At 44.8% G+C, this 27,171-nt stretch overlaps 1 protein-coding gene across 1 annotated transcript in view; it reads left to right on the top strand.

Annotated features, from left to right (window-relative positions):
- MYL10 (myosin light chain 10) overlaps window positions 1-15,750 on the top strand; it is a 30,636-nt gene extending 14,886 nt beyond the window's left edge. The window contains exons 5-7 of the mRNA XM_029612828.1: window positions 5,045-5,123; window positions 14,075-14,123; window positions 15,229-15,750. Coding sequence (XP_029468688.1) covers window positions 5,045-5,123; window positions 14,075-14,123; window positions 15,229-15,333 — 233 coding nt within the window. The 3' untranslated portion in view covers window positions 15,334-15,750. The remainder of the gene's footprint in view (window positions 1-5,044; window positions 5,124-14,074; window positions 14,124-15,228) is intronic.
- The last annotated feature ends 11,421 nt before the right edge of the window (window positions 15,751-27,171 follow it).

Raw genomic sequence — 27,171 nt, 5'->3', positions numbered from 1 at the left:
AGCCTTTGGCTGAAGTCCAGGCAACTGTGCTCGTCCGCTGTTTTGTATGCCTAATCCATCTGAAAGCTTAAGGATAACTGGACTTTGTGCCCTTATGTTCTGGTTCTTTTAGGGGACATTTTCCACAGGGATATAGCCAAGTAACTACCTGGCTAGGTTCCTCCTGGGGGAAATTGTGCTCCACCGAGCGGCTAAATAACACCCACCTAGTTTACTGATAGAGAGAAAGGGGTAGTAGGGATGGGTCGTGGGAGGGGCAAGCACGTATGCATATTTAATTTACAGATATATAATATGGGTGTAGTTTCTCTGCACGAGGTCGACCCGCAGATAAAGCAGGTACAAGGCCCGCTGGTACTTTTGCACCTGAGCAACTTGTATTTCATTTTCAAAATTACTCTCAGACCCTGCGCCTGCGTGGGCAAGTGAAAATTGCTCCCTTACCGTGCCGCTATCATAAACCAAGAACAGTAGCAGACAGAAAACATTTGTTGTCTTTTCTGCCTGGGGCAATATCTGCCATCAGCCTTGGCAAAGTGTGGATTGCAGGACCGAGACTGTGAAGGATTTAATGAAACCTCTGTCTTAAATACAGAGCTAGGTGTGTGTTCCTCTGTTCCAGACATATTCATGTAGGGCCCGCTGCATTCTTTGCCCCTGTATCTAGAAGGAGACTACACTGTGCTATCGTCCTGTCTGACTGCCCTGCACTCTTCTCGTTTGCCCTTTATACTGACATAACCTTCTAGTGCATTCTTTCTCTCTTGTTCCTACTGTAGTTAATTATTCATCTTCCTTAATTCTTTCCTTCTATTTCCTTGACCTAGTTACTCCTCCTTCTTCTTTCTAGCTTGTTCTTTTTTCCCGTGGTATCTCCTCTAAATTGCTCTCTCTTCCCATTTGTTCCTTTCTGATATTTTTTTTTTTTTTGCTTTCTTACTTCATGCTCTCTTTTCCTCTCTTCTTCCCATCTAAGTGCTCTTCACGGTCTCTGATGCCGAGGCTCGTTCGCAATCCCTGGGTCCTGTGGCCCGGCAAGGGGAGGTAGATGGGTGAAGTCCAGGGCCTGCCCTCTGCCGCCCCAAAGGTCTGAACACGGCGAAGTGCCGCCACTGCTCTCTCTCTTTCACCAGCACTGCTTGACAAAGAGAGAGATGCTCTTTTGTTTTCCAATTTATAATAATAATTTAATAAGTGGCTCCTGGGAGCCCCCTCCAGCACATCGCCGGTAGAACAGCTCTACTTTTGATTCAAAGGAACAAAAACCGAAAAAGATCACATCTGGCACGGTCATGCCCTTCTGGTTGGGTCCTGTCATTGCAGACCAAACAGAGCCCAGCACTGCACTTGCCCAGGGAAATCCGACTGCGGTGAAAGGTCTTTGAGAGAGAGGGAGGTGAAGTGGCTCGGGTAGAAAGGGTTTTAGCAGCCGTGCCCTGCAGGAAGAGTCACTCAGAGGCCGGTGAAAGGCATTTTACAACATTTGTAGTTGGAACTCATTTCCGAGCGGAGACCTATATAAATATTAAGATATGTATATATATATATATATATATATATATATATATTTTCGTTTTGTAAAGTAATCCTGTGGCAACCGATGCACGGTCGACAAACTATTGTTATGTAATGCCAGCCAGATGGAATTGTCTCTGCAGGGATAAGTAATGCAATTTGTATAGAAAACAGAGACCCCGCACATCAAAGAAACCACTTTATTTACCAACTAATCAATAAAGGATGCCTGGTGCATTACAGCTTTTCAAAACAAGAGCCGGCGGGCATGGCAAAGCAGAAGCCGAATGGGAGGAAGCAGTTGCAGTTGCCTGTCTTGTGCTGTGAAATATTCCAAGGGACATGGGAGTACGGGAGTACAAGAGACAGACAGAAACGCTCTTGTAGCCGTTTGTGCTCAGAGGGCAGCTTACTTTTATTTAGACTTGAGCATCTGGTTTTGGGTCCTGGATTTTGCTTCTCCTGTTGAGAAATTCCCAGAAGGCTTTGAAACAGAAGTTGAAACACCCAAGACTGGCTCAGCTGGTTCTCAGAATACGCATACAGGGGATTTCTCTCTTTTAATTGCTCAAAGTCGAGTCGGTCTTTTCAAAAATTCTCACTGCGTAAAAAAACCACCCCAAAACCCCCAAAAAAGCCATTAGGTTATCAGTTGCAGGCCTGGATTTAGGAGCCCAATTTTGGAGTAGCCCGCTCCCACCATCCACTTCGAGTGGATGCTGCTGTGGCGCTCTGGCACTTTGGTAGGTGGTGGTCGGGGGGGGGGAGGGGAGGGATTTCTACCACGTCCCAATCTCCAGGGTATCCCACCTCCCGCTCTGCTCTGCCTGTGGGCACCAAACTCTTAAATCCAGCCCTGGTCAATCGTCGAGGCTTCACTCTTAGCGCCTGACCTTTCATGTAGGTTTCATAAATCTTCATTATTAAGGGGGGAAAAGCCTTGTTTTCATTCACCTCGTTCTTGGGTTCAGAGAATGCCAACTCTGGGCTTTTAAAGACCACAGTACAGAATTTAATTATCAGGGGAAAATGAAAGTTTGGAGGAATAAGGGGACATGTAAAGCACATATTTCCAGTTGCTGGGAAGCTGCCCTGGGGAGAGGATCCCGCACGCAAATATCGGACGCTTGGTAACAGACGGCAAAAAAAAAGGGGTTGAATTAGCACAAGTTGGAAACTTGTGAGCAGTTGTGCCAATCCTGAAGAGTTAAACCCTGGCTACCGTCCATTTGCGTGGCTTTCACATTCATTCATAAGTCAATCTCCTTAGAAAATGCAGTCTAAAGTGGAGAGTGCATCTCACATTTACTTACCTCCTGCTTGGACCTGAAACGGCTGAACAGCATTTAGATTGCAACTCTTAAGCAGTTACTTTGGGAAATTTAATGTCAGTAGGTGAACAGTTTGTAGGGGGATGTGATGGTCCAGGAAAGGGAGCTGGGAGAGAAGCACATTTTTTTTTAAAGTAGCTGTGACGCCGTCCCAGGGAACAGAGCTAAAATCACCAAAAATATAGGACGGATCCTACATTACCGCCGATCGCAGCGCGGTCTCCTTGGGGATTCCTCCTACATGTTTGTGCTTTTTTTGCCTTGACTCGATACAAGGAGAGGCTTATGAGATTGAACTGAAGTCTGTATGGGTTGCAGGTTCTGGCTTTTGCTTTCTGTGTCCCCCTCTCCCGTTCTTTATAACTTTGAAATGGCTGCATCTAGCTCAATCAGATTTGGTGTGGGGGCATTAAAGTGTTTTAGCTTTTAAACCTGGGGAGGGCTGTTGGATGGAGGAAAGCACGGGAGGGGCGCAGAGTTGAGAATTTTGTCATGGAAATGCCTCGGGACTCGAACCGAGGCTAGATCAAATGTGGCTCCTTCTTCTTGCCTAGTTTGCTGTGCTTCAGGCATTTGTTGGGTAAGCGTGTACTAAATAAAGGGGTAAACTGGTTTCCCCCCATTCCTTGGAAGGATTTCCTTCTCTCTCCACTGCTCCTTAACCTCCCTCACAATCCCACCCCTCCCCTATTTCATACTGAGGTCTTTAAGACCACAGGGCAGGCATTCTTTCATCTCTTATAGACCCAAAAGCCTCTGTTGTAAGCATGAAGTGTTTGAAGATGGCACATGGCATTTTTTTTTAAAAAGGTGATTGAATTACGAATGTTTATGAAAGATGTGCAACTGGCCAGTAGCTAAGGCGAAAATTGGTGCTACCGCTCTGGAGTTTTCAACTTAAGTTGTGCTAATTCAGCCCTTTGTTACCAAGTGCTGCCAGGGCTACAAACCATCCAGGTGCACTTTTCTGTTTAACCTTAGGGAGGGAAATTTACAAGGGGGGGAACGACTTCTGTGATTGAGATAAAAACAGGGCTTTACCCACAGAAATGGCCCTTTTGAAAACCCGCCTGCTGATATGGGCGTAAAATTATGCACATAGTAGAGAGGCATTTCAGAGGAGATGGGAGAGAAGAGATGTGGAGTCTGAGGGGGGGGTTGGGATTTACACACACACACTTTTTGATTTTGAAAGAGGATGGTGTGTAGATTTTGTCAGAATAACTTCCCCCATTCAGATTAGCAGATCTAACTTTTCCGGAGTGTTTGCCCTGGATAATTTTTCAAAGCCAGTGGGGCAGATTTTATAACCTGCGTGCGCAGGGTACATTTGTGCGGGCTACCCGGCGCGAACAAACGCACACCCGATTTTATAACATGCGTGCGCTGCCGTGCGCATGTTATAAAGTCCAGGGTCGACGCGCACAAGGGGGTGCACACTTGTCACCTTGCGCATGCCGAGCCTTAGGGGAGCCCCGATGGCTTTCCCCGTTCCCTCCGCTCACCCCCACCTTCCAGTCCCATCCCCCGGCACAGCCGCTGTGCTGGAGGCCTTGGTCCCACCCCCAGACCCCCCCCGGACTGGCGTCACGCCCACGCCCCCTTCCCGCCCCTTTTTCAAAGCCCCGGGACATATGCGCGTCCCGGGGCTTGCGCGCGTCGCCGAGCCTATGCAAAATAGGCTCGGCGCGCGCAGGAGCAGGTTTTCGGGGTTACGCGAGTAAGGTACGCACGTAACCCTTTGAAAATCTGCCCCAGTGTGCACAGAAGTACACTCTGGGAAATGGTGTAATTTTAGGCAGGCTGTTACAAAATTAACCCCATAAAGGCTTGATTTCTGTACTTGGTCGACTTCCTTTTAATAGAAGACATTTAGAGAAAGAGAAGCTGTCACCTTAAATACTGTAAAATTCTGCTTCTTGCATGCCCAACGACAAAGGTCCATGACTATTCCATTTGCTAGTAATATACAACACAGGATTAGCCAGGAAACTGTCTTTTCATGGAACGTAGGTGATATACGCACATATATCTCATCCTACGTATTCTATCCGGCGGTGCCAGGAGACAGTGAGCATCTTTTTAAGCTGAAACAGGAAACACAAACTTCAAACATGATTGACACGGTCTTGTCAAACTGTAATGTTAACTCCGTAATACCTAGACTAATAATATATACATTTATTATTTTTCTTCAGGCACGGACCCAGAAGAAACCATTTTGAATGCTTTTAAGATCTTTGACCCAGAGGGAAAAGGTCATATAAAGGCTGCCTAGTAAGTTTTTCTTTAATTTTTCTTGGCCTTGTGTGAAGAAGTCCGCCATTTGTAAAACAGAGTTTGCCACAGGCACAAACCAGGGGAAAATTTTTTGCAGTGCAGAGGTCGATATTCAAAAGGGGTTGGCCAGCAAAGTTTGAGATTTAGCCGGAGAAGCCCTGAGTTTTAAAGATCCCGCCCTGCTGAATTGACTAAAACTTAGCTGAATAAAAAAATGGCAAAGTAGGGGGCGTTCTGGGACCGGGGCTTAAATTTACCTGACTAATGCTCAATATCAGCACCAGCTGGGTAAAGTTATCCGGCTAACTCTGGTAGGGAAAAAATAGTGGCCTAAAGTTAGCCGGATAACTGAAAAAAAACAAACAAACTAATGTGCCAAGCGGGTGCCAAATCCTCACCTCCCGAATCCCCAAAAGTGCCCCCTCCTCCCCTGGGCTGAATACTAAGTGCAATAGAGCTGACAGCTCCTGGCACATTCGCATGAATTAAAAGTTATCCGGCTAAATGTAGGCAGATAAAGTTACTCAGGTCTGAAAGGGGTTTGGAGTGAAGAAATGAATATGAATATGCAGGGAATCCTTCCAGCCCAGAGGGGCCACTTTGGGAGGTGAGGATTTGGCCAGCACCTCTCTGCATGCTAGGTTTGTTTTTTTCCCCCCAATATTCAAAAGCCCAATCTGCAGCAAAGTGTGTCCAGTATATGCGCTTGCATTTTTTTTTAAACTGTACGAAATATCGGATAGTTATTGCTATTTTTGATAAGAACAAATACGTTTCAAAATGGAATATGTGGTGTGGTTTGAATCACTTCAAGCTGTAATTTCTTAATTTGAGATTGTGTTCTGAAATTCCTTTAGCAGCTGTCATATTGGTAAATCTAACACCAGTGATGTCAGTCATGCACAGGGCAGGGAAAGTCCCAATGCTCTGGGTGTTGGCATTGTTAAAATGGGGCAACCAGTTGTAGTCTGTGTATGAGATAAACCTTGTATAGATTCCTCTTAGCTTTTTTCTTTTTTAAATGTATAGAAATGGTCACTTGACTTTATATATCATGTAGCGAACTTGACCGTTTCACTTAAGAGAGATTTTTGGAGATGCAGCTTGCTGCTTGCCGAGGAGGGTCAAACTCTAACTTTTTAAAAATCTGCTCCAAGACAATGATGACCCATGAGTTTGATATCCCTTTGGGAGCCATTTTTAGAATCTGTGCAAGGCCTGATGACCCCTAGGCCCTGTAAGTGAATTTTCAAAAAAAGAAACTCTCATGTGCAAAGCTGGCTCCAGTAAGTCATGAGTGGGGATTTCATTTTAAAATTATTTAATGAATTAAAAGCAATACATTGCCAGATACAAATTAGTTCAAAATTAAAAGCTCTGGGCACCGTCTGCTGCCTCTGCCTTCCCCTGCCCTTTGCACAGCCGAAAGCACCCATGCTGTGAAAAATGTTTTCTGTAGAGGGGGAAGGCAATTTTCAACTGCAAATTTTACCTGGGTGATTGCTTAATCATCTGGGGAAAATCATTTGAAAATTGCCCTCTTTGGGAGAGGGGTAATTTTCAAGCAGCCCTCATAAGAAAGTCGACAAAAAAAACGTTTATGTTTATCCAATACTTTGATTAATCCATCTTATTACAAGAGGTAAACGAGAGCGATGTTCAATAAAAGTCATAATGCTAACATCAAACAAAACAGGATAAAATCAAACTAAATAATATAAAAAAATTAGAACTAAAAACAATCAACACAAAAGCAAAATATAATTAAAAGCACATTACAGAGTAAAAAACAAAACAATACATAAAATTAATACAATCAAGGAAAGGAACAAATAGAAGCTGAAGAAAATCTAATAAGTGGGAAATGCCTTTGAGTAAAAATGGGCCTTAAGGGCTTTTCTAAATCTTAAATATTCCATCTCGAGACGAATGAAGAATGGAAGGGAGTTTCAAAGACTTGGGGTCAAGTAGGAAAAATCTGTTTCCCGGGTTCCTGGGAGGTCAGCAAGGTCCGTGTGGCTTGGTAAGGAGTGCTAAGCATGGAGAGATAAGAGGGTACAAGGATAAGTAACACTGAATTTCAAAGAGGACTGATGCGCCTAAGTCCACTTTGGAAATGATCCCTCTAGATTTTACCTGCACACAATTACACCTGCTATTATGCATGTAGAAAATTTGCACACATAAATTTGAAAATCCAAAAATGTGCACGTCAGTGCAAACCGCTCCCTGACACTAACACCAGCAACATCTCTGCTCAGGCTAGGGAAATTTACAGACATATAGGACAGATGTCCATAAGTTTATTAGCATATGGGCAGGCAATTTTGTAAAACTACCCTCCTGAGAGATAATTTTGTAAAATTGCACATAAGTTAGCCGGCATATACTCACTTAAGTTAGACTGGTTTTTCAAAGCAGACTTGCATGCATCAGCATGTTTTGAAAATTATTGCAGCAAGACTGTGCCTGCAATGACACCTGCAAAGTAGCGAGCATGCTTGACGAATGAATTTCTTCACATGGAGTCAACATTCAAAACTAGAGATGTGCATTCGTTTATCACGAATTAGGCAATTTCAATGAAATTGCCTAATTCGTAGTGGCTTGGGGGACCTGAACCACGAAATGGATTTTCCCCGAACTTCGGGGGAAAATTCGTTTTTCGGGTTAGTGCAGGGGGAGGGGCACATTTATTTAAAAAAACAAAACAAAACAAGCCACCCCAACCCTTCACATTTACTGTATTACAACCCCCCCCCCCCCACCAACCCGATCCCTCCCCAAGACTTACTAAAAGCCCTGGTGGTCCAGCAGGGGTCTGGGAGCGATCTCCTGCACTCGGGCCGTCGGCTGCCAGTATTCAAAATGGCGCCGATAGCCTTTGCCCTTACTATGTCACAGGGGCTACCGGTGCCATTAGTCGGCCCCTGCCACATAGTAGGAGCACAAGATGGCACCGGCCGTCCATTGCTCCTACCATGTGACAGGGGCTGACCAATGGCACCAGTAGCCCCTGTGACATTGTAAGGGCAAAGGGTCATCGGCGCCATTTTGATTTGCAGCAGGCCCGACAGCCTGACGGCACGGAGGGAGAGATCGCTCGAGGGACCCCGCTGGACCACCAGGGCTTTTAGTAAGTCTTGGAGAGGGATCGGGATGGTGTGTGTGTGTGGGGGGGGGGGGGGTTGTAAGAAAGTAATCAAAGGGTTGGGGTGGTTTTTTTTCCGATTCGGTTGGTTTTTTTTAAATTTGTTTTTCCGGTTTCGGGTTTGGGTTCCAGCTTCGGTTTTTCCGGATAATGATCCGTGGGAAAACTTGTTTTCCCACGAACCGCCCGAACTGAAACCCGACCTGAGCCAGAAAAACGAAGCTCATCTCTATTCAAAACTGGCCGATTAAGTAATTTAGCTGGTAAGAACTTATCTGTCTAAGTTACGATGTATATTCAGTGGCATGGCTATGCCGCTGATTATGCATTTATAATTGAGCGCTTAGCCATATAAGTCTAACTAGCTAAGTTTAGACCTGCTCTATGGCACATCTAAGTTAGCTGAACAACTTATGTGGTTGTCCAAATATTGGCAATTAGCCGGAGTGATAAGTAATTCTGTTACCTGAACTTCGGTATAAAAAAAGTTATAAACAAACAAATAAATAAATAAATAAGTAAGTTGTGCAGCTAACTCACTCAGCCCACTTTTCGCCCATATCTTATGTGGCTTACTTTTTAGCTGTATAAGGGACTTATATAGGCAAGCAGTGGCTTCTGAACATGGCTGCTTATTCAGCAGCCGCACTTAGCCACATAAGTCCTGTTTACCTGGTTAAAGAGCATCGAGCACACTTTGAATATTGGGCCCATACTTTTTAAAATCAAAAAGTTTGTTCGTCTCAGTCCCAACTAAGTCCACCCCCTGGAAAGCCCCTTGCTATGTATTTAGTGTTTATGTGTGTCGTCCTCTCTTCAGTTTAGTACCAGAATAAAGAGGCCACACAGTTCCCAGGGCCAATTTCACTGTCCCAGACCTCTCTGTTCGCCACACTGTTAACCACTGGGGTGCTGAGGAGGACAAGCCTCCGGGGCCATGGGTGCACGCTAGGTGGGGATCAATACACAATCTCTCCAGTTCCACTTGACCTTTCTCACAAGGGCACTCATGCTAGCAGATCCTAATAGGCTGGTTCTCCGAGTCAGAAAGAGCAGGCAAAATGGTTGAAGAGGTGTTCAAATACGTTCGTAAAAACTTGATCAAAGATAAATAGAAAAATCACAAAAAAATACAAAATAAAAATCTCTTAATAGAGGTGGAATGAAACTCCAAGTGCCTTAATCTCTTTCTCTTGCTCCAACTCTGACTCGGTGTTCCTTCCTGGTGGCACGAAAGTAAGAAAAGTCTCTTCCCCAAAAAGCGTGGCGGTAAAAAACTTTCTCCCATCCAAGAATAAAGAAAAAGTTCAGCAAAACACAGTTCTTACTTCTTGGAAAATACAGTCTCCACGTGAACTGTTTGCAGGGCAAAATGGCACCCAATCCCAATCCTAATCCCCTCAGGCAAGGGGTAACCATCTTCCTGAGCTGAGAGCAGGTCAAAAGAAAACTAGCTCTCTCAAAAGGCAAAAACTCTCTTCATCTCTTCTCCTCTCACAGTTCCTCTTCCAGGGCTGGCAAACATGGCAAAGACCAAGCCCTTTGAAGTAGGCTGTGGGGCCAGAATTTGGGAACCACCAAAATCACCCCTCTTCATATCCTCAATCCTGGGTGGGGAAAAGCCTTAGCGGTGGTCTTAGAAATGGAAAAACCCTCTCCCTAGAGCTGGCCAGGGGCAAACAAGCGGTAAGGGAACAAAGTACCCCTTACGTGTGCTGTTTTCTAAAGCACTTCTAATTTTTCTCTCTCTTCCGTTACCCGCAGAAGTCCCTTTGAAAATTATCCTCCCTGTGTCTCAACTGTGATGAAAAATCTTTCTTCCTCCCCCATCTGGCACGATGAGCTAACTTGAGCCACCTAGCACTGAATATCCAAAGTTCTCACACTAAAATCCAAGATGGCTCTCTTACAAGAAAAACAACAGCTGAGGAGAGGGAAACTAGGTGAACCTACTCTGGCCCAGAAAGTTCAGATTTGTTATTAGACCTGGCTTAGAATTCCAGACTGGAGTGAGCTGTGCACCAGCATCTGACTCACCTATTCTCTCCTAACCAGAGCTAAGGAATGCCAACGGACATTTTCTATACAGGTTTAGAAAGAAAAAGAACCAGCCTGCAGTTCTCAGTTGATCTTGGCCAGAGCAGACATGGTATGACCAACCTCAAGGCAAATGGGTACTGGTTTCTGTAAAATCACCAGAGAGATTTAAATTTGGTTTTCAGACAATTAGTAGATTGAAAACCTCTAATTTTGGAAATCATGAGTGTTCATTTTCCTATAAAATAAATAATGGAAACCATATGTAGAACCTTAGCCCAATCCTTCTTCCTTGTACCCATGCCAGAGGCTGCTGGGGTATGCCTCAGAAGTATATATTTAGACATATGACCTTCCCTTTCCAACGAGACTTCAAGCACACCATGCACTTGTCTTCTCCTAAATCATGCCATAATTTGAAGTGCTGTGCATTGTACCTCTTACTGATTTTTAAGAGCATTTCTGTGTCCCGGTTCGGGTGAGTGGTCCTGTCAGCCTGTCTGGCATATAATAATACTCAGAGACAATAAGAGAAACCGCATAAAACACCGCTTAACTCGTTATAAAGCACCTAAGAAATGTAAATTTGCAGATACTTTGTAATCTTTGCTTTATATAGAAATATGGGACATTTTCCCTCTAACCACACAGTAGAATCGGTCCCCCTGTTTCCTTTGAGGTGAATTTTAAGACCTGCGTGCATGCAAACATGGGCGCGTGATTGCCAGCTTGCGCACACAGACGCGGTGATTTTATAACTCACACGAGTAGATGCTGGTATACGTGCGCCTGTTATAAAACCGGCTATACCCACGTACATGTGCGCACGACTTTATATTGACACGTGCACGTGCGTACAAATGCCACCTCGATCGCGTAAGTGCGAGGGCCTCTGGCTAACTTGCCTCCCTTTTACCCTGTTAGCCCCGACCCTTAAAACCCCACTGGCTAGTCTAGTTTTTTTTATGTTTTTACTTACATGCCATCCATAGCAGAAGTAAAGGTACGTGGTAGGGGACCCTGGCGCGTGTGTGTGCGTGTAAATACTTGTGCACAGACCTCATGTTACAACCTCGGCCTGCCCACGCCCCGCCCAGACCCACCATTCCCCGCCCCTTTTGAACTTTATGATGTGTGCACATATCAGGAGAGATTCGCAGGTACTTGCACGGGTTTTTTAAATCCGCGCGGTGTCCGCCGGGCCAAGCCGCGTGCGTATCTTCTGGCTTTGGCGCGCGTAGGGGGTTTTAAAATCGACCAGTAAGTGTGCGCCAGCACTGTAGCCGGAAAAAACGTTAAGGGGGTGTAAATATGAAGTCAATCAGGTGCTTGGATTAACTGTAAGAATGAACTCAGAAACGCAGCAATCGCTGCGTCAGGGAAGCGAGGTCTTCTTTCCATTCACAATCATTCGCCTACGCTAGCTACATTACAGGCATGCATTATTGGTTGCACTAGGAAATTCCAGTGCAAACAATGTTATGGATGAATTATTGTCTCAAGGTTGTAGGAGTATTTAATGCATTTATTTACTGTGTTCTGTAATCTTTATTATAAATTTATAGCTATTGGATGTGATATTTATTACTGCATAAACAGTGTTTCCATATGCACACTGGAGTGGAAAAACACCAGTGGAGTGGATGCATTATCCCGAGCATGACCTATTGATTTTTCTTTCCTCCTGCTCCTTTGGGCTTCCAGCTCAGTCAGAACCGGCCCCCTTTGGGCTATGATGCCATAAGCCTTTGTTTACAACTGCCCAGGGCTTTCTCCCCATTATTTAATGCCCCCCCCCCCCCCATCCCCAACTAATCCAGCCATCGTGATCATAATCCTTAGCCAGGGGCCACAGCTCTTTTCCTGACCAGTAGGTGTCGCTGTTACGCAATGGCTGGAATTCCCTTCCTGTCCCCAAGCCCTGGGACAGTGACTACTGCCTCTACAGCACCCCAGCACTAGTTGGTTCAAGGAGCATAAGCCAGGCTTGGCAGTTGAACCTAGCTCTGCCAATGAGTAGTCAAGCCAGCCCCTTATGACTTTTCTTAAAAGCCTCACACAGGTTTACACAAAAATGGCACGTTTTGTCCTCTTAACATACATAAATGAATTTTTAATGATGATTCTAGGCCAACTCCAGTCCTCAGGAGCCACAAACAGGCCTGGTTTTCAGGATATCCACAGTGAATAGGCATGACAAAGATTTATTTATTTTGATTTATTTGAAATTCTTATATTCCGTCTTGTTTCCACAATCAGTTCAGCACAGTTTACAAAAGATAATAATAAAACCGTAAAAACAGTCATAGCACATAAACAACAATTTTGATAGCTGCATGCACTGCCTCCATCGTATGGAAATATATCTCATGCATAGTCGTTATGGATCTCCTGCTAATAATGGCCTGGTTGAGGACTGAAGTTGGCCACCCCTGGTCTAGACAGTTCAGGAAGAAGTCAAATATGTGAATAAATCCAGGACCCTGGTCAGGAAGATCCTTTGAGAATGCTATGAAGTAAGTGCAAAGCACAAATCAGTGAGTGAAAAGAAATCTGTAATAGTTTCACGGCAAGATATAATTGTCAGTAAAAATATCCATTGTATACTACAGCTCATGTATATTAAGCACTTTTCTATGAACCTATCATAGAGCTCTGTGTACTAAGAATGTTTCCTTCAGACACAACAAGGGAAGGAGACCTTTAATACAGAATTTTCCAAATCTGTTCCCACTGAGCCCACAGCCAGTCGGTTTTTCAAGATACCCAGAATGAACATGTATGAGATAAACTGGGATCCACTGGGTCTCTAATTTAGCTCTTGCGTATTCTTTGTAGACATTCTGGAAACCCGACAGGCTGTGAGGGCCTGAGAACAGGTATGTAATGCCCTGCTTTGGTGCATGGGTCCCCATTACTGACAGATCCTCAGCAGTAGGACTTGCTTCCTTATTTAAATCCCATTTATATTACGGACTCATCTCTTAGCCTCATTACTGTCCTGCATTATAAAATGTATGCTGTAACCGTATCCACAGAAGTAAACTAATTCATCTCCAAAGTCAAAAAAATTCTATGCCGCCAGACTCAGTTGTGAAATTGTTGGGAAGTCAAAATGATCAAACCCACAGAGATCAATATTTAGCTGCTAGCTGGCTGAGCAGATTAGCCTGCTAAACATATCTGGATAACTGGTCCAGGATGTTCAGTGGTGTGGCTGCGCTGCTGAATAAACCCGGCTATCTAAGAGCCAGATAAGTTTATCCGGCTAACTTTAGACCTGTTTTATAATAGGTCTAACTTATCCAGCTAGCTTAGCCAGATAAGGATGAATATCAGCACTTAGCTGAATAACTAGCTCTACCTGGAGCACCTCCATCTCACCCCTCGCTTAACCAGCTATATAGCCAGATAAACACATATCCAGCTAAGAAGCGGCTGCTGAATGCAGCTAAAGATTGAAAGCATGCCCGGTCTGAACTTATCCAGGCAAAGTGATGCTGAATATTGAACTTACAATTTTTAAAGAAATGACAAATTCTAAATGTTTATAGATAAATAAATAATTCTACTGCTTTACCCTTTTAATATGGAAAGGTTTTCATACATCCAGATTATGGGTGACTGAAACACTTGCTTTCATGGCTAATTTCTTACTGCTCAGGTCTGCTGAATTCCCCACCTGCTGGTAAAGACTCTCTGTAGTATCATTGCACAGTTTACAAGCGATGAGTGAGCCCCTTCAATTTTGTTTTAACAGCATCAAAGACATGCTGATGACTCAAGCGGACCGTTTCAATCAGGAAGAGGTGAGCACCCAGCATTTAAGGTCCGGCCAGTGTTGGTTACCAGCGAGTTCTCTCTTCTTATGTTGGACTTGGATTCCCACTTCCAGAGCTTTCCAAGATTTAGGGTCTGACTTGTCCAGGTCTTTTCCCATTGACACAGAATGGAGGAAACCCTTGCTAAATCAGCCCCGTCATCAGTTGCTCATCAGTGCATTTTAAATGACGAAAATGAAACGTCACGATAATCCCTTCTAACTCATGCATCCTTTTTCTGTTCTCTTCTGAGTTCCTTCTGATTTCCTCTTCTCCAGTTACTCTCTCTCTCTCTCCCTTCCTCTCCCAGTTCTTTCTTTTCCAGGTGTCTCTGTCTTCTTTTTCAGTTCTGTTTGTCTCCCTTTTCCTACACCCCTCACCATCCCTATCACAGTTCTTTCCTGCTGCTCCTCTGGCTAGGACTGCTCTTTTTTATTTTTTTTTCCTCCTGGCATGTCCCTGCTGTGATTCTCTCACTCCTCAACTCAGTCACAGTATCCTAGTCAGGTTCTGGCATCAGAACGATACAGAAACGACTTTTTTTATAATCTTTGTAGCAGGAGAATAATATCAGACATGAATTTTTCTCTATATGATGCTGCATATATATTATCATGATAGTTTTATTCTGTTTGGAGATGTCTTCTATGTGGAACATGAGTGTTTCCTCTTTAGATATTAGGCAGAGCACTCAAATTTGTCTATGAAGTGACTTTATGCATGTTGGTGGGGGAGAGAAGAATGCAGGGGGTGATGTCCCCCATTCTGTTCTATATGATGGTGATTTCAGGTGGGTATAAAACTATTGAGAAAAGCTCTTTTGGAAAAGAAAATATGACCCAACCAATCTCTCACCCAATCTGAGTTGAAAACTGGTTGGGTAAAGAACCGGACTGGATTCTGTAAAGATTTCAGAAAGGCAGGGTTTGGGTTGTGATCTCTTTGGTAGAGGCTTTGGGTTGGGTTGGGCTGGGTTTGAAGATTTTGTTTTTGGGGAAGGGGGGGGATACTGAACTCTCGCAGATTGTAATGCTGTCTGGAGCAGGTCCATGCAAGTTCTCAGCCACATAAAACTGTTTGTTTTTCTTTGCAGGTCACCCAGATGTTCAATGCGTTCCCCCCAGATGTTTCAGGCAACCTTGACTACAAGACCCTGTGTCATGTCATCACACATGGTGAGGAGAAGGAAGGGGAGTAGCATTCCCTTGAAGAGATCCCTAGTGGAAGCACAGAACTCTTGTATGGCAGACACGAGGGGAGTAAACCCACAGCATTTGAACTCCAGTGGGTCTTCAAGCAAAACTGTATGATTGGAAATCAGGTTCATATGATATTTAGAAAGTGCTTTTAAGTCATTTTCCACTCACTGCATATGCAATGTTGTTTTTTTTTCATGAAGTCTTCTAATGAATGGAAACTTTTGATTTATTGATGGTTCTCATATCCACCAGATGGAGGGCAGTGCAGTATTGCTAGAGCTGAAGCTTGTGTCTTCCTTGCATGACCTCTGTGTTCTGGCCTCCAAATGTCATGGCATCAGAGACAGCGTTTTGTAAATAAATCATTCATGACACAAATGAAAGTGTAAATAAAAGTGACTTTTTGTGAACATGAATATTGTTTGTCCTTTTTTTCCCCATATGGCATGATTGCCTTCATACTGAATATTTGTGCAGATGGATCATTTTCAGGCAGTGTTGATAGTAAAAGACCAGAATTATGGATACAAAGACATTTCCAGCATATATTTGTAATAAATTGGATGGCTCTTATAGAGGGGGTATGCATTATCGATCATTATACCCCAGGATATCTGAAAATCTATCATTACATCTCACTGGAAGACCTATGTATTCAAACCTGTTATATGCTTCTAGACTAATTGAGAATGATGCATCCCTAAGTCATTGAGCCAGAAATATCATCTTTAGTCCGCAGGTCTCCAAGTTGGGTCTAGAAGAACTCTTTATCCTAAGAAGCGTAAAGTGAACTATCAGCAAAATAGTTCCATGTTCTTGGAACCAGACCGGCTCTCTGATTTCTTAAAGAATCATCAACAAGAGTTTAGAGAGCGGATGTTTGAATCAATATCACTGTTAGAAGACTGAGGCTTTTTTTTGTCCCGAGTCTGGTTTAGTCCTACTGGCATTAGGCATTTACTATTTTCCTTTATTTTGAAACTTGGAATTCTTCAAATTGTGGTCTTTTCTTTTACGATGGGTTCATATTATTGTATATTTTATTTTATTCATGTGCCTAACTTCACTGTATTTTTTTCAAAATGCTTAATAAATAACAAGCAAAAATAAAATAAAAAAATTCCTGATTTGGATACAATGTTTAGTTGCCACCTTTTTTTTAAAGCATTTCTGTCACATTTTTGGAAACCTCCAAAACTTGTACTACATATAACAGGAGGGGCATATCTCCAACACAAAGGGCCTGATTTGTTAAGAGTTTTCTCCCATTCTGTGCCAATGGGAAAAATGCTTGGGCTGATTTTCAAAGCCCCAAAGAGCGACTATCTTAACCAATCAGATTCTGGCTGGCCTGGCTGGTTAGGTTTAGGCCTGCCAGTTAGTGGTTTGGGCATTAGCCAGTTAAGTACTCTCCCCATCCCAGGAACACCTCCAGGGTCCTCCCACTTCTAGAGCAGCTAAATCTTGCCGCTTAATGAAACTAGGCCTGGCACTGCTGCAAGATCTAGACAGATTAATAACTCCCTAGTAGGATAGATCCTGCTGAAAACCCAACCCTTAGTGGATCAGACCCCAAGATGCATTTGATGACATTTTCACTAGAATTTTCAGTTTCTTAGCATTCAAACAGGTGGATCCAGAACCAGTGGGTAATGCACCTCTACCAGCAGATGGAGACGGAGCAAAGCTGATGTCACGGTATATATACCCCTGCGCTGACACCAGCCTGCCAGTATTCTCCATGTCCAGCAGATGGTGGACTTACATCTCTCTATTGGGGAGTGCTTAAAGTTTTAAAAGGAGAAAAGGAGAAGGAAATTTATTTGCCCTGCTCTCCTATGGTAATACTTTATGGTCCCCCCCTCAGTTGAGAATTCCTGAGGTGATATCTTTGGATCCCCCCTGAGATGAGTGCCTTGGTCCAGTAGCTGGTTTTCAGCCGGTTTGGACTTAGCTGTAAAAAAACCCCAAAACCAAAAAAAACAGCTGAAAGACAAGCGGGTACAGGAAGCCGAGCGCAGCGGTGAAGGTGTTTGCCTTTTGCCCCTGCAGCTGGAGACCGACTCTGTACTGGGCTGGGACGGGCTGAGCTTGGGTAAGGAATTTAAAAAAAGGGTAGGAAGGGAGTTTTGTAAAGATTCCTCCTCCCTCTGGTCTCCATGCTTGGAGTGTCGTCCGATGTTCGTTCCCATCTCTGGGAGAGCTTAGGGGATGTGGGCAGCCTGACAGGTTGAGCAGCCTTTTGGCTAGGCCCTGCACTCAGGCTTTTCTTGTTTGCCGCGTGGTAGGCCGCAGCAGTGTTTTGCATGTTTTTTTCTGAGTGTTAGACTGCCCTCTTCAGTTTCCTTCGGTTAGTACTAACGCATCCGGCTGTGCATCCAGTTGTGCATCCAGTTTGTGCGCCTAGTTGAATGCCTAATTGGACACCTGGTTGGGCATCCAGTTGGTTAGGGGCATCTATCTGGGCATTCACATGCATGTGCTTATCTGCTCAAACAATCCAAGCAGCCTTGTGGGAGCTCAGTTTTTGGATGCTCATCGAGGCACAGGTTACGTGCCTAATTTTTGGGCACCTATTTTTTTTGCAGTGTGACTACAGCTAGACGCCCACTCTTCAGATGCCTGTTAGAGCGTACTGACAAACTGATGGCGCCAATAGCAAAGAAACCTAAGCGACTTACCCTCTGTGATGCTTGTCATATTCGGGCATCTCAGCCTGGCATTCCCTCTAACTTGTGTCAGCGCTGCTTGGAGGCTCAGGGGGAATTGCCTTCATCTGATTTTACTAAACCTGGTTCTTCCTAGCCTGATGCGGGATTGAAAAAAGAGCTGCCAGAAGGGTCACTTGACTTTTGAGCTCCCCGAACTGGTTTATCAGTGGGGGAAGGTAGTTCAGTGGGCACAGGACAGATGCCCCTTGGTTTTGTTATGGATCCCTCTGCCTTTTCTTGGGTAGAATTTTTTTTAAGGACTGCAGTCCTTTCTTCAGGCGCAGTCCTCAGCCCTGACCAATCTTATCAGGTTAGAGTCACAGGCAGCGAAATCCCACATACCTGGTGCTGTGGGTAAGTGTCGGAGTACGCCTAGATCTGCTGGCAGTCTTCCTGATAGGGACCCAGATGGCACAGATGATGAAGCCAATCCTTATCCCTGGAGGATGGGGAAATTATTCTGGGATTGGAGCCATATAGAACTATGTTGCGGTTCTTCCATAGAGATGAGTTACCAGCTCTGATTTTCCAGACATTGAAGATTCTGGGAGTTCTGGGGACTGAATCTATGTCTGAGCCAAAGAAAGATCCCATTTTGATTTCTTTGTGTAATGCCTCATGTTTCTTCCCTAGTATGGAGGCCATTCAAGAACTGATTGATCTTGAATGGGGTGCCTTAGAAGCTGATTTCAAAGGGGAACAAGTCTTGGAAGGACTGTACCCCTTGGATCCAGCTGCAAGAGAGCAATTGCACTTTCTGAAAGTGGATGCAGTTGTTTGTGCTGTTACCAAGTGGATGACTATTCCCGTAGAAGGGGGAGTGGCCTTGAAGGATGCACAGGATAGGAGAATTGAGGCTATCATTAAGCAGGCCTTTGAAGCAATGACAATGAATTTGCAGATAGCTTCTTGTTGTTCTTTGGTGGCTCACTCTTGTTTTCTTCTCTCTCAGGAAGTCGATTAATTTGGTGTGAATTCCAGGGCAGTGATGGAACCAGCAGCCACCTTTTTGGCAGATACAAGCTGCCATTTAGTTGCACTTCAGCCAGAGGGGTGGCTTCAGTAATAGTGGCCAGGCATCAGTTATGGATGAGAAATTGGTCAGCCAATGCAACCTCCAAGTCTAACCTTACGAAGTTGACCTTTAAAGGCTCACTCTTGTTTGAGAGCAAGCTGGAGGAAATGGCCAATAAATGGGGTGAGTCCCAAGTTCCTCAGTTGCCAGAGGATAAGAAACAGACACTGCGCTCCTTTAGCATGAGAGGTCGTACTAGGGGATCCAAACATTTTTAACCCTACAGAGGAGCGGCCTTTCAGAGGGCTCGACCTTTGGGTAGGTCTTAGTCCGTTCATCCCAGGCAGTCCAGATGGGGTGCAGGCTTGGGTACTGGAGCCCCTTGAGCCTCCCAATGAAGGTATGCCGACCCACCCCCAGGAACAGGAGATGGGGGGGGGGGGTCGTCTCTCTCTCTTTTATCAGAGGTGGGTTGAAATCACATTAGACCAGTGCATTCTAGAGGTGATACGAGATGGCTATGTGTTGGAAGTCCACAGTATTCCTTGGGATGTATTCATGGTGTCTCCCTGCAACTCTCTGCAGAAGAAATGGGCAGTGGAGTGTATATTGTCAAAACTCCTCAGTCTGCGGCTGTGGTTCCATTGCCTACATCTCAAGAAAATTGGGGCCGATATTTCATTTATTTTATTGTGCCCAAGAAGGAAGGCTCTTTTTGTCTCATCCTGGATCTCAAGGGGGTCAACCATCATTTGCGGGTGACTCGTTTTCGCATGGAAACCTTGTGCTCGGTAATAATGGGAGTACAGTTGGGGGAGTTTCTGACATCTCTGGATTTGTCCGAGATATACATGCATATTCCCATCTGGCTAAAGCATCAATGATTTCTGCGTTTTGCAGTTATGGGGCGTCATTATCTGTTTTGAGCACTACCTTTTGGTTTGGCCTCTGCACCCAGAACTTTTTCCAAGGTTATGGTGGTGGTGGTGGCGGTGGAGGAGTTGAGAAAGGATGGGATCCTGGTACACCTGTACTTGGACAAATGGCTGATTTGGGCCAAGAGTCTGGAAGACAGCCTCTGGGTTTCGCGCAAGGTGATCTCCTTGTTGTAGGAGAAAGAGCAATCTTCAGCCATCACAGTTGCTAGAGTATCTCAGTGTTCAGTTCGACAAGAAACAGGACAGGGTGTTCCTGCTGGAGGGCCGTATTCAGAAGTTGATAGTGCAGATGCATCTACCGAAGAGCATAATATGCCCAATAATGTGGTCCTATCTACAAGTGCTCGGATTGATGGCAGTGACCCTAGAGGTGGTGCCGAGAGTGAGGATGCATATGTGTCCTCTTCAGCACACTCTGCTGTCTTGTTGGAGCCCACAGTCTCAGGACTATTTGATTCGGCTTCACCTACTGAAAGAGGTCTGCCTTCACCTGCAGTGGTAGTTAAAAGCAGATCATCTAAGAAAGGGGGTTTCTCTAAGATCATCGGACTGGCTAGTACTCACGACAGATGCAAGCCTCCAGGGTTGGGGAGCTCACTTTCAGGAGCTGAGCGTGCAAGGGCACTGGAGTGCAGCAGAGTCTTTCTGGAACATCAATTAGCTGGAAACCCGAGTGGTTCAGTTGGCATACTTGCAATACGGTGACCAATTGCTGGGTCGAGCGGTCTGGATAATGTTGGACAATGTAATGATAGTGGCTTACATCAATCGGCAGAGAGGAACCAAGAGCCAGCAAGTGTCGCAGGAAATAGCCCAACTTATGGAATGGGCAGAAGTGCATCTTCAGGAGATCTCAGCCTCACACATTGCAGGAAAAGACAATGTAAGAGCACTTTTTCTCAACAGACAAAATCTGGATCCAGGAAAATGGAGATTGTCAAACAAGGAATTTCAACTAATAGTGGATCACTGGGGTCTTCCATTTCTGGACCTGCTGGGGAGTTCTTGCGATGTGAAGGTTCCTCGCTTCTTCAGTCGCAGGAGAGATCCAAAGTCCTTAGGCATTGATGTCCTTGTCCTGGAGTGGCCGGAGGGCAAGCTGCTGTATGCTTTTCCCTCATGGCCTATGTTGGGCAGAATGATTCGGAAGATCGAGAGTCACAGGAGGATGGTGCTTCTGGTGGCACCAGATTGGCCCAGGAGACTGTGGTATGCAGATTTGTGAAGGCTCCTGGTGGACTTTCCCATCCGGTTTCCGGCACACAGGGATCTACTATGGCATGGGCCTGTTCTTCATGAAGATCTGACTAGATTTTGTCTTATGGTATGGCCCTTGAGAGGGCTTGGTTGCTGAAGTGTGGATATTCTATTGCGGTGATTGCCACTTTGCTATGAGCAAGAAAGTTCTCTACTTCTTAGCGTATAATGCGGGTTTATTGAGTGTTTGAGGCTTGGTGTGAAGATTGAAGGGTTCTTCCTTGTTCGATTAAGATCTCGCTCATTTTGGAATTTTTGCAGGATGGATTGAGTAAAGGGTTGGCCCTTAATTCATGAAAGGCCTGATTTTTAATCCCCTGCATGCAAGGAAAACGGGTTACGCGTGTGGCCGGGCCTTGTGATCGCTGCGCGCATTTTAGACGAGGCCCCCATTACTCACACAAGAGCCAGGCCTCTTCCAAGGGGTGGTCCCGAGGGTGGGGAGGGGCGGTCCATGGGGTGGGGCAGGGCGGAGCTGGAGGCTGTTGGTACAGTGGCCATTTGCTGCTGAGCTGCAGGATCCTGCGCTGGCAGCCTGCCGGCTGACGTAAATTCAAAAACAAGAAAAAAACAAAAAGGTAGGGCCTTCAAAGGGGTCGGGGAAGAGAGGGGAAGAGGGAGGGAGGGTAGGTAGGGGGGAGAGGAAAGTTCCCTCCCAGTCCGCTTCTTAATTGGAGCGGACTGGGAGGGAACTGGGGGAGGCCTGATCTCGTCGCCGTGCGTAAACTGGCAAATCTAACCCCCTGCTTGCGTCGGCCCGCATTTTATAACATGCGCACAAACATGGAGGCGGGTAGCGCGGGCACATGGAGGTGCGCACATATTTTTGAAAAATCTACCCATAAAGGGTACAGGTGGCGGCTCTTGCCTGTTTCTGAGGTCAGGTGAATGGTGGACCCTTGTCGGCTCATCCAGATGTGGCCAGTTTCTTGAAAGGAGTGAAGCATCTTCGTCCTCCTTTGTGGTTTCCTGTGCCCTTGTGGAGTCTTAATCTAGTTTTAGAGTTTTTAGCGGGCTCTACTTTTCGACTGATGCGTAACCTTTCCTTGAAGTTGCTGACCTTGAAAACGGTGTTTCTTATGGCAATTTGTTTTGCATGTCGAGTATCCAAACTGCAGGCCTTGTCTTGCCAGGAGCTGTTTCTACGAGTGACTCTGGGCGCCATACAGCTGTGTACTGTTCCTTCCTTTTAGTCAAAAGTGGTCTCGGATTTTCATTTGAATCAGTCCATTTCCCTGCTGTCTCTGGACAGGGAAAGAGGTGCGGAGGAATATTGCCTGTTATGGCCCTTGAATGTCAAGAAGCATATCTTGAAGTATTTGGAGGTTTCTAAACCTCTCAGGAAGACAGATCACCTGTTTGTTCTCCATGGTGGAAGTAAACAGGGTGAGCCGGTGTAGGGGGCTACATTAGCTGGCTGGATTAAGGAGGTGGTCACGGCCACGTATGTGGACGCTGAGCAGCCTTTTCCTAATCAGGTTAGGACTCATTCCACTAGGGCTCAGGCAGTGTCATGGGCAGAGGTTAGATTTTTGTCTGTCGTCATTGACATTTGCTGAGCTGCGATGTGGTCCTCTTTACATACCTTTTCCAGGCATTACCACCTGGATGGGCAGGCCTAGGAGGATGCAGCCTTTGCATGTGCGGTTTTGACCGGACTGTGGGCAGCCTCCCGCCCTATTCGGGAGTAGCTTTGGTACATCCCACTGGTTCTGGATCCATCTGTCTGAATTCTAAGAAAGGAGAAATTACTACTTATCTGATAATTTCCTTTTCTTTAGTGCATCCACCTTCCCGCCCTTGGCTGCTGAATGGTTGTGATATGGTCCTCCTGCGAGACTGTGTGTTCCAGGGAGTACTGGTAAGTGTCAATCCAGGCCTTAGACTAGTGTTGTTGCACTCCTTGTCTGAGCTCAGTGGTTTCCTGTTGGCTGAGTACTGGAGTGGTTGTTTGTTGATAATCAAGTTTTTGTTAGTTTGTCCACAGTTGCTTTTGCAGAGAATACTAGCAGGCTGATGTCACTGCAGGGGTATATATACTGTGACGTCAGCTTTGTTCTTTCTCCATCTGCTGGTAGAGGTGTATAACCCAGTGGTTCTGGATCCACCTGTCTGTACTAAAGAAAAGGAAATTATTAGGTAATTAGTAATTTCTCTTTTTCATCAAAAGTCTCTAGAAATCACAGGCAAGTCATAAATATATATAGAAAAGTCATGGACCCCCATGTCTACATCACCCAACACTGACCACATCTGATCCAAACTCAGATTTGTTCCGTGAAGAGACAACAATTCCAGTGTTATTTTGATTAATCAGCAACAATTTATTTCTTTTTATTTTGCTTCCAACTTCCAGATTCAAATGTAATAAGTGATGGGGCAAAAGACAAACAATCAAAATGTAATGAAGTACCCAGCAAATTTCCCATAGTTTTGGAAAACCTCTAAATTTCTTTTCGTCCTCACATATGCAGAATCAATATTGCTCACCTAAATGTATTTTTTTTAATTCAGATGTTACTTTGTGACCTGCAAGCCCACTGATCTGTGCAAATGATTGAAAAGAGAGCCCATTATCACCTTCTTATACTTAGTAAGCATCATTGCCAATGAGAGAAAGCATTTAAAACATATCTAGAACATTTTGCACCCTTTGAATAAATGCAGTAAACATAGCACAGCCAATCCGTGTCTTGTAAGGCTTTAGATCTATGAGTCAGACTTTTGAGATCTGACATCGTTCGAGACATTCAAAATGTGCACTTTCTCAAAGGAGCGTCCTATTTTTGAAATGTGGGAATGAGTTTCCTTAACCTGGTAGTGCTTGTTAAAATATGTGTTGTGAGAGAGTAAGAATGGTGTCAAGATTACAGCACGCTGTCTGTGCTATAATGAAGAACTAATTAGTAACTGAGCATGAGGTGCCTCGTCTCCTCTAATGCCATCCTCCTCAGCACGGCAGCTCTGGCCTTCCTCCCCGGTGGCAACCTGCATGTGCAGGCTGGCCCCCTTGTACAATACAGTCCAGGTATATTTCCTGTGCACGCCCCACTGATGGGCTTCTTGGGGAGGGAAGGATGAAAAATATCACAGGCCTGCAGTTACGTTTTTTTAAATTAGGGTTTAAACCGATTTTCACCTTTGCAGAAGCTGGGAACTTATTGTGAAAATCGGTTTAAACTGATAATGAATAAGTCAGTATAATACGAAAAACAATCTGAGAGACTATTTCTTTTACCACACATTCTGTACGTAGAAATCTCTGAAACCTCTAATACAAAACTTGGACAATTACCGAAGAAATAAACTGATTGACTTTTGCCCTGTCAGGCACTCAGCAGCAGAATTTTGAATTGTGCTGCAGGTGGAGGCCTCAGAATGTACTCCAAGTAAATCAGACCTCATATTCTAGTGATGTTCAGTAATAGATCTGGCACTGATGTCAAACCTAGAAAGCACTAATGTCCTCTCACTGGAAAGCAAAAAAAAAAAAAAAAGACCCGGGGTTAAGAGGAATTAGTGAGATACATTTGATTTGGAAGGATGTTACTTTACTGAGCAATGGCTTGCAAGACAAAATCCATATACTGCATTCTTAGCCAGGGAAGACATGCTCTGGTAGTTAAAGCATCGCTGTAGTCCATCAGAAATCCTGGTTCGGGAGCTCAAATCCCTACTCTGCTGCTGGCTCTGTAGTGGTACCTTGCAAACACTACCAGTTACCAGCTATTTGCAATAAAATGAATGATAATAAAATAATAGTAAAGTGAAACCAGGACATGCTGGATGCTTTTCTCAAAACAAAAGGTGCTGCGTTGTACCAGATCAGTAGAGAGCTCCAAAAAGGATTTCAGCTCATGTAAGCCATCTGCATGGAGCCAACGGGAAACTGTATTAGTTTACAGCGCTGGCAATGGAGTCCACAATCATGCTGACATTTCTTAGCTTAACCACAATTATTTAAAAATTGCACCATTAGGTTCAGTGGTGATTTCTGACAGATTGAAAGGATTGACTCTGTGCATGGAGCTACCTATGGAGATATGCAGCTTTTAGCAGTCTGCACTGTGGAGGACTCAGCCCTCTGAGCTTTCAGTAGTTGTACTTAGGTCATCCTGGTGCCTAAGGAGATGATTCCATTCAAGTCCATGGAGGTAGATTGCAAGGGCATGAGAGTGGCTGCCTTCTTAACAGAATGCCAACTATACAGTAAGGAAAGAGATCAGGGCCATTGCTACTGGGCATGCAAACTTGTACCTTTGCAGGGGGCAGCAACTTCTTGGGGGTGGCCAAGAACAGCAGCAGTCACAGCACAAAAACGCAGGCCCTGACAGCACTCGAACTCAAAGAACTGTGAGTGTTTTAAATCACTTCATCATCACATCTACCAAGTGTATAACTGGACAGCCATACTGCTGTATGTCATGTTTTTCGCCATTTAGTGCTTCGTTTATTTTTGTGTTTAAGGTTTTATAATGTTTAAGTTGTTTGACTTCTTTTGTGTCTGCGCCTCTGACCGGACCCCGAGCCGGTAACTTTCAGTGCTGCTTCTGTTCCCAGGGGCTTAGGGAACGAGGTTAACTCCCCCCCTGGAAAGGGAGTGCGTGGACGCTTCTTCCTCTCCTCCCTCTGCTAGCAACAGTGGCTGGAGATGGAAGTGTTTAATAAACTGTAATGCTTCTTTTATTAACTCGGCCTTTCTACTCTAAGACCCCAGAACCTTTTCTTTTGCTCTGCTTCCTAATTGCAGCAATTTGAGAGGCTTCCCAGGAGATGTGAAGCATTTTAAGTGTTCGCCCCCCCCCCCCCAAAAAAAAACCCCAAAACCCTCCCAGCCTCCTATGCTGGTTTATATTACAACAGCCTTGTAAAGGAACCACTTTGATTGCTCACAGAGCCACCAAGGCTTGTTGCTGCTGAAAAACTGGCAAACCTGGAGGGAGGTGAGAGAGACAGAAAGGGTGCAGGGGAAGGAAGGGAGAAGGGCAGAGAGGAGTCGCTGCTGAAGGCAGGGAACTGCAAGGGAGGGTGGGAGGGAGGAGAAGTGTGTGTGTGTGGATGTGTGTAGGTGGGGGTCGGGAAAAATTAGGAAGATTGGGAGGAGGGTCCAGGAGTGTTTTTTTCTTCTCCAATGGGACTGACATTTTTTTCTGTTTTGTTTGTTTGTTTGTTTTCTTCATTTTTTTAATTTCATTGTTTGTTTTTGTTTTAAATAAATGAAAAGAAAGAAAGCAAACAAATGAAACAAAAAAAGACAAACCCCCCCCCAAAATGAAAACCAAAAGAAAATGAGAAAAATGTCCGTGCACACCCGTACTTTTCAGAATGTCTACAGTAACATGCATGAGATAGATTTGCCTGCCATAGAGGAAGCACATGCAGATCTGTCTCATGCATGTTCACTGTGTACGTCCTGCAAAAAATAGGCTGGCTAGGTGTTCCTCTAGGATCAGATTGGAGACCACTGGTCTAGCTGCTTGTTGCTTTCCAGGATTTCACAGTGGAGGTCTGTACTGAAGAATCCTCCTGGTGTTTTCTATGTCAGCATGTCCTGCCCTCTTTAAAGAGATCTCATTCATCTCTGTGGCAGAAGAGTGAAACCAGCTTCTGTAGATACAATAAGAGCCTGCAGGGATTTTCCGTGCTTCTCATAAGATGCTGGCGTCTTTGGGCTTGTATGATTATAATTACTGTCTATTGAAGCACAGCCCCAGTTTGAAAGAAGATAGTTAGAGCAATAGTTTGATCGCTAAAGAAAAGGGCAGGGAGAGAAGAGGGAAAAAAAGGTCTCCATTTGCCTTGAAATAGAAACATACCGTTCCATGTTCTGACACACCATATACTTAAGTGATTAAGAAACAAAGGAGGCTTTAAAAAAAATGTTCATTTTCAAAAGTAAGCCTAAAAGGATTCTGC

Source organism: Rhinatrema bivittatum, chromosome 8 (genome assembly GCF_901001135.1).
Source record: "Rhinatrema bivittatum chromosome 8, aRhiBiv1.1, whole genome shotgun sequence".
Classification (NCBI taxonomy): Eukaryota; Metazoa; Chordata; class Amphibia; order Gymnophiona; family Rhinatrematidae; genus Rhinatrema; species Rhinatrema bivittatum.
The sequence above is the reverse complement of the archived record's forward strand: the minus strand, read 5'-3'. Positions and strand labels throughout refer to the sequence as shown.